This window comes from Stegastes partitus, unplaced genomic scaffold, assembly GCF_000690725.1.
Source record: "Stegastes partitus isolate 25-593 unplaced genomic scaffold, Stegastes_partitus-1.0.2 Scaffold0, whole genome shotgun sequence".
Lineage (NCBI taxonomy): Eukaryota > Metazoa > Chordata > Actinopteri > Pomacentridae > Stegastes > Stegastes partitus.
Window position 1 is genome coordinate 1,303,983 of NW_007577731.1, and position 7,672 is coordinate 1,311,654.

The 7,672-nt window shown below is 46.9% G+C and overlaps 1 protein-coding gene across 1 annotated transcript; it reads left to right on the top strand.

Moving 5' to 3' along the window:
- The first annotated feature begins 411 nt into the window (after window positions 1-411).
- On the top strand, window positions 412-2,250 carry LOC103357352 (transcription factor HES-1-B-like). Its single transcript, XM_008281925.1, has 4 exons — window positions 412-897; window positions 986-1,081; window positions 1,173-1,260; window positions 1,518-2,250. Exons 1-4 carry the CDS (start codon window positions 790-792, stop codon window positions 1,961-1,963), a joined length of 738 nt encoding a protein of 245 aa, XP_008280147.1. The 5' UTR covers window positions 412-789; the 3' UTR covers window positions 1,964-2,250.
- The last annotated feature ends 5,422 nt before the right edge of the window (window positions 2,251-7,672 follow it).

Below are 7,672 nucleotides of genomic sequence, written 5' to 3' on the forward strand. Positions count from 1 at the left end.
ACCAGATTACTCTGCAGGTGTTGGTTTTTTGTTTTTTTTTTTAGAACTGAGATCTAGTTTTACTCGCTGTGCTGCTGCAACCAGAGTGAACAGCTGGACTAATTTGTATCCTCAGCACATCTCAGGTTTTTAATTTCATTAAAGTTTACATTCAGCTGTTCTTGTTCAGTTGATTATTTAGTTTAGTTTTTTGTTGTTGTTGTTGTAATTTAAAGGCTCTAATTAATGTTTATTTTATTGTTTTACCATTTTTTCCTTCTCATTTGTTGTTGTCCAGATTTCTTATCTGTGCGCTTACATCTCGCATGTTAGACTGTAAATGAGGCCTCTGCACCTCAATGTAAAGACAGATTTAATGAAGGCTGAATGTATTTTTAAAAACAGATTAAATATTTGCACCTTCTTCCCTCAGGCAGCAGCAGCAGCAGGTTGCTTCATACGAGCCTCCGGATCGCAGTTTCCACGTGTTTAAAGTTATCTTCTGGTGAAACAGTCGCTCAGCATCCTGACAGGCAGCCAATAGGAGCTCCCGGTCGCACGAGCCCGGCACCGCGTCCTGCGCGCTCATTGGACGAGGCGGGCGCCCGCGCACGAGCCGCTCGCGTGCAGGCAGCGTCTCTATAAATAGAGGCCGAGGCGCTGGAAACAGGAGCACACTGTGCGTCAGGCTGGCGAGCGGACAGAAGTCACTCCTGACATTTGTCATCAGTTCGAGCTCTGCCAGGAGAAGGCGGGACTCTGCACCGACTCGCTGCTGTTTGTCTGCTCCGGCCCGTCGTTCACCTGAAGATGCCCGCCGGGACTCTGGACAGAACATCTCCGTCGGCGGTGGCTGCCACTCCGGCCAGTGGCGAGTCCACGCCGGAGAAACCCCGGACCCTGACAGAGAGCAGGAAGGTAGGTCACGTCTGAAGCTTTTAAATCAAAGATATATCCGGTAGAAATCCTGAAAACAACTTAAATTCGCTTTCTTTTCTCTTTCAAGTCCTCCAAACCGATTATGGAGAAGCGCAGACGCGCGCGCATCAATGAGAGCCTGGGTCAACTGAAGACGCTCATCCTGGACGCACTCAAGAAAGATGTAAGGAGATGCACTGATGTAAACAGCACGAGTTCAAATAATGGATTAAATCAGCCATTTCTAACCTACATGTCACTTTTTTCCTTATCAGAGCTCCAGACACTCCAAACTGGAGAAGGCGGACATCCTGGAGATGACTGTGAAGCACCTCAGGAACCTGCAGCGACTTCAGATGACTGGTATGTAGCTGCCATTTCTGGTGTATGTTGATGTGTGCAATCACCCCCTGAGGTCTAACTTTAGATGGTGAACATGTTCCCACATTCTGCGAGATTTATTGCCCACCCACAGCCGTGTGTTTGCTGCTCGGTGTTGGTTTCACAGGCCTCAGCTGCATCACTCACATCATCCTCCACATTATTTGAATCAACCAGTGGCTAAAGTGTCCATCTGTTCATCTGCTTGTGTATTTATGTGTTTGTTTCTTCTCCTCCAGCTGCAGTGAACACGGACCCGTCGGTCCTGGGTAAATACCGAGCCGGGTTCAGCGAGTGTGTCGGAGAAGTCACCCGTTTCCTGTCCACGTGTGAAGGCGTGGACACCGAGGTGAGAACTCGCCTCCTCGGCCACCTGGCAGCCTGCGTGACCCAGATCAACGCCGTGAACTTCTACGGACCTCATCTGGGCGCCCTGGGACTCGGACAGACCGGCACCCAGATACCAGCCACCTCACCGCCACAGATGCCCTGCAGGAGCGCCTCCCCCGTGCACGTCCCCCCCGAGGCGATGAAGCTGTACGGCGGCTTCCAGGTCCTCCCGACGCCAAACGGACAGTTTGCCTTTCTGGTTCCCAGCGCGGCTCTCGCTCCTCTGACTGCACAACACCACGCGTCACCTGTTGCGCCCGCCGTCACCTCGGACTCTGTGTGGAGGCCGTGGTAGGAGCCGTGGCTGTGGGGAGAAGAAAAAGGACTATCACACAATACAACCTATTTTTGTACATTTTGTAAATGTTTTTCAGAATCTACTTGTGAGGAATGTGTAGACACATTTGTGTGTTTTTTATGTGGACTTTCTAAGAGATATTTTTGACCTCTTTGCTTGCTGTGATTTTCTGTTTTTGATACGGCACCACTCATTTTCCTCAGTGGGTCAAGAACATCTTTGAAACGCTCTTGAGCTGCACTGTATTTTCTGAGATGAATAAAATGTTTTTATGATGTTTGCAACAACATTTGGTCATTTGTCTTGTCCAAATAGTGACTTTTACGTCACTCATCACTCCTGTGGATGAATTCAGCGGAGTCCCTTCGTTTATGGGCAGGTGAGCCGGTTCTGTGGGCTCAACTTTGACTTCATTTTAGACCTGTGGAAAGCAGCCATCTAAATATAGCCGCCCACCTCCTGTGTGCCATGTCCACACTTGATCATAGCGTCTGCAGTGAAAGGGAAATCTGGTTTCTGGCGGGAAATAAATATCTTTCTCATGACGTGGGGAACCTGAGAGGTCGTGCCGAGCCTGAAGGCGTGCTGCCAGCTCGGAGAGGAGGGTGGGTTAGGATGTGTGGACACGCGCAGCTCTGCCTGTGCTGCTGCCAGACGGGAACTCATGCTGAAATAGACCAGGCCTGTTTGTGAACCTGCTGACAGGGTTAAATGAGGACTAGATAAGATCCTGGTTTCATTCCAGGATGAAGTGAATGTTACCTCTTGAGGCATCCTGACTGAGAGAGCTGCCAGTGGAGTAAAGATAAAACGGCTCTTGTATGATGATTTTACCTCCTTGACAAAGCAGTTTTAAAAACAATATCCCGTCAGCGTCAGTCCAGCCGAGTCGATCCAGCCGCTGCCCGTTTAGTGGACAGTTGAAGGCTGACGGTCCCAGCGTGTGTCCTGAGCGTGGTGCTCGCACAGCGGGCCGTCAGCAGAGCGTGACCAGAGGTCACAGGTGCCCCTCATTCACAACCCCAAGACAACGCAGCTCCAACAGCATGTTGCCCTAAATCTGGCAACCCATCAACGGACCTGGCAGCCCATCACCAAAAGACAGGGCCTCTCTTTGACAGCATCAAACAGTGGCACCTCCAGAGGCAAACGCTCACACAGCCCGCGACCATTTGGTTGTTTCTGATTTAATATTCATGGAATTTAACAGAGACACATGTAGCACTCTGTTTCTGGAGCGACCGCAGCATTCTGCACTCATGTTGTTTGGATGTGGCAACCTACCAGGAAGCAAACACTAAAAAGCTCATTTCATTCAAAATTTTCTGCATAAAAATATAAATCAAATGTTTTCTCAGTCACTCCAGACGACACTGAGACTCCACACTTTGTGCAAATGATACAGCCAATTAAGTTTACATCTCTGTTTTGGCACAGCTGAGAGAAGACTGGCAGTAAGTAGGAATAAAAGACAAAAACATAGCTCCCCCTCCTATCAGAGCATCCTTTGAGAAGACCCTCGGAAAGACAAAAACAAAGACGGGCCCCTCAGTGGCTCAATGGCTCCTCTCTTTGTGACCCTCTCCATCTTCATAAAGGGCCTTCCCCTTGTTTATCCAGGAAGAGCTTTAATGGCTGGGAGGGGGGAGGACCATGCTGTCACTTTCACCGTGCTAAAGAAGGCTTATTGTTGGCCGCTCCCAAAGGTCCCGGTCTTAAAGGCTGTTTGAGAACTCTTCAGGCCAGGCTGTGCTCTTCAGATAAGAAGAGCCGTGAAGTGCTGACAGGTTACCTACATATGCGATGGAGAACCTGGAGAGGCTGTGGATGGTGCAGCCTCCACAGACGATGGACACTCTAGAGGGAACTTCTGCTGTCCGCTGGTGTCCGTCCCCCCTATACATGTTTTGTCTGATTGTTTTTCATCCCTCTCGCTGCCCCTCCTGAATCAGAACCCCAGTTTAATGCAGCATTTTCCCAAACCCCGTAAAGCGGAGGATTGTAAACACGAAGCCGGGTAGGACCTTCCCCTTTGCCGTGCTCCATGATTGATGGCCTCGCCTCACAATCCCAGTGGCAACAGTGACAGGTTCCCCGCTTGTAGGGACTGTCTCCCTCTGACACGCACCGGAAACCTCCGCCGCCTCCACCACTGCGGCTGAATCGCCTCGGTATTGTTCTTACGGTTGTTATGGTGCTTGATGGGGGTCGAAGTAGTCGGCGGTGGTTCACATCAAGGCTAATGAATAGATTATGCACTCGATATCAATGGTGAATGGACAATACTCTTTGTCCCTTCACTCCAATTCATCCCTTTTTGATTTAGCTGGTTGTTTTTGAAAAAGTCACCAGCATCGCGATGGAAGTGCTGCTTCCGGGGGTGAATTTAGGATCAGCGTGACACGATAACACTGGATGTGGAAGATTTATCGGGTTGGACCAACACAGGGCGACGATGGTGTGACTGTTTTTGTAGCTCTGGTGCTACATCACACGTCGTCGCATCTTCAAAGGGGACGTTGTGTTGAGCGTTGCAAGGGGCTGTTGTTTTCTTGGCCTTATGTCCGTGAAGGCTTATGAAGGGGACCGTAAAGATCCACAGTCACTGCAGGTGTCCCTTCATGGGAGACATCCAGTTATGTGGATGCTCCGATTAGAGCCTTAACTTAACTGGAAACACACATATGAGCCTTCAAGTGAGTCTAGCAGCCAGTCAGCAAAGTTTAAATGGAAACTTGAATTTGAAGAGTGCTTTTGCAAAATCAGATAACTCCATTTTGTAGATTTTCAGAAAACTTATTTTTTTGTTGTTTGCTTGAGATAAAATCAATCAAACTGAAGCTGAGTGGATCTGACTCAGTAGAAATGACAACAACAGAGATACCAGATTGACATTGTCTCAGGTAGACGATGGAAAAGTTCAGAAGGTTTATGAAGATGGAGTTATCTGTTTTTTCCAAATTAACTCTGCATTTTCTGTAATTTTTGGTGGGTGTGTCCATCTTTCTTATGTTGAGTTCACACTACGAGCAAAGCCACGAAGCAGCCGAGCATTCCCAGCCTCATTGTTTCAGGAGATTGCAGGGATAGAGAAGGAAAGTAGATGAACAGGTGATTGGTCGAGACTTCACAGCCTCCTTGGAACGCTCAGAAAAGTTCAGGACAGTTTTGATTAGCAGCGCGTCATGTTAGCAGCTTTTGTTGGGCGGCAGTTTGTAGCACCATACCAACAACTTCCATTGAAAGTGACTTGTAACGAGTCGCTTCTTCACTCGTAATCTGAAAACACAACAAAGCTCCGTACCAGGTAAGACTGTGGAATTATTGCCACCGATGTGATTAAAAAATAATCTAGGTAGACGGTAACAAGCTGTTGTGTTTTGGCCCATAAAGCTTCACTGTTCGTTTTACTTTGGTCAGTTCAGCTTTAACCCTCTTCAAGACTTTCATGTTGTTATACGTAGACGGTCCCCAAGAAAGAATATGTGCAAAATATTTGTTGGTATTGTCTGTGAAGATCCTCAGTCATCCAGGTCATGGTTATTCTGGTAGATTAATCGTAGCAACTGGACTTGCTTGAGTTCCTTGAAGACGTTCCACCTCTCATCCAAGAGGCTTCATCAGCTCTGACTGACTAGGTGGGAGTTCCACATACTGATATCCTGAAGGAGACATTAACACCTGAGTTTGGGTTTCAGTTGGGGGTTTGTTGTTCCTCCCCCTTGTTATGTGAGTCATTAGTGCTCCCCCTGCCACAGTGGGGTTCGTTAGGGTCTAGTTGTTGGTATTCATTACAGACTTTTATACTATGTTGAATAAATGTTCTGATAAGTTGACGTATTTTTGGTTCCAAATGCATGATAAATGTCCCTCTTTTTATATATAAAATAAATTTTCAAAAAATAAACAACACCTGTCACCTAAACCAAATGGCATGGGGTCCAAAAGACCCCAGAAGTCCTGGACAGGGTTAAGAATAGAAACGATGTCCAAAGCCACAGCACGTGGAATTCATTGTGATTGTATATACAGCTAAATTTGAAGAAAAAGGCTCATGTGTTTGAGGAAACAGAAAAACAAGCAGCACATAAGGAGGTGGTCGGGGCTGTGGAGGGAGCCTCTACATCATACCAGAACTGGAGTTTAGTGCATCACAGCTGGTGCTGACAAGTCGAGAAATGCCTCGGTGTTAACACATCTGCAGAGTGACAAGTGTCGGGTTGTAAATGCCGCATTGTGCACCAGTGTTAATGTGATTTTGCATGAGCAGTCAGAGGAGAGCCAAACAGCTGATGGATGAAACAGAACAATGTCACTGCAGAGATCATTGAAATTATTCACATTTTGTTCATTTGGAAAACACAATTTTTGGCGGCTGTGGCTCAGGTGGTAGAGCGGTTGTCCTCTGATCGTAAGGTTGGTGGGTCAATCCCCTCCATAGTCGAAGCGTCCTTGGGCAAGACGCTGAACCTGAAGTTGCTCCCAATGGCAGGCAAGTGGGGGAATGAGAAAACTTTGTGAAGTGCTTTGAGCACCACTGAAGTAGAGAAGCTTTATCTAAGTGCAGACCATTTACCATTTATTGTTTTCTTTGTAGTTTTGTAATCGTAGATGTTTTCCCTCCCTCCTTGCCTCTACTTCATGGTATTAACTTTACGATTTCTCTCTCCCTGCACCTCTCTGCAGGTATTTCTGACTTCAGAGCTGCAGTTACTGGTCTCATCCAGCTGCCAGGTGCTGATCATCCTCTTGTTTGTCATCTGTTTCTCACCTCAGCCCGACCAGTCGAGGCAGACGTCTGCACTCACTGACCCTGGTGGTATTTTAGGATTTTCTCCCCAATATTTGAATTAGGTACATTTGTGACATTAATCTGATTTCTCTAATGGAAAACGCTGTGGCTCTGTTGTTTTAAACGTCCTATAGAAGCGACAGCAGCTTGATCTAATTTTGTAATAATTCTCATTGTTAAAGGGTTCAAACTGCTGTGGCTGAAGGCTTTATGGCAAATCATTTATTTATCAATGATCTAAGTAATGAGCAGACACATTTACATTTATGTTACGGTTGTGAAAATCGGATTTGGCGGCTGGTGGCCATTCTCTGTCCTCTCATCAGGAAGCCTGCACCATCATGTCTGGAGGAAAACGGAGCTGCAGAGCACCAAAATCTATGAAGAACTTATTAACATTACAGATGGCAGGCAGTTGGAATTTAAGCAAGTCGAGGCTTTTTTTTTCCTGAAAATCTGGAACCGTGCATCGACCGGGGAAGGGCTCGATCCTAATACGCTGCAGGGATAATTATGCTTAGTTATGTTTTATGAAACCATTACTTGTGAAACATACTCGAGCAGCGTTCCATCGCGTCTTTTCAGCGGGAAACAATGGCCTCTTCAGAAAGTACCTTTGCTGCTGGAAGTTGGAGTGTGGGAGGTATTTCAATTGTTTGGCACCAACAAACTGCTAAGTTTTGCAGTGAATATACAATGAAGGGCTGCATGCATGCATAATAAAACCTCTCCATCTGGGGAGCTGGACACAAAACAAGGATAGCTTTTGGAGAGCAGGGTCCAGAGGGCCATAGATCCTGATTCATCCTCCATAATTGTAATGTGATGATAAGGAGCTTATAGCCTCTTGTTATCCTCCAATAGGGACGCACAAAACAAAGGGCAGTGTACCAGTATGCTAAAAGATTACCATT

Coding starts and splice junctions, on each gene's coding strand:
- LOC103357352 (XM_008281925.1), top strand. CDS start 790: ATGCCCGCCGGGACTCTGGACAGAACATCTCCGTCGGCGGTGGCTGCC. Junction 1,082..1,172: donor TGGACGCACTCAAGAAAGAT/GTAAGGAGATGC, acceptor TTTCCTTATCAG/AGCTCCAGACACTCCAAACT. Junction 1,261..1,517: donor GCAGCGACTTCAGATGACTG/GTATGTAGCTGC, acceptor CTTCTCCTCCAG/CTGCAGTGAACACGGACCCG.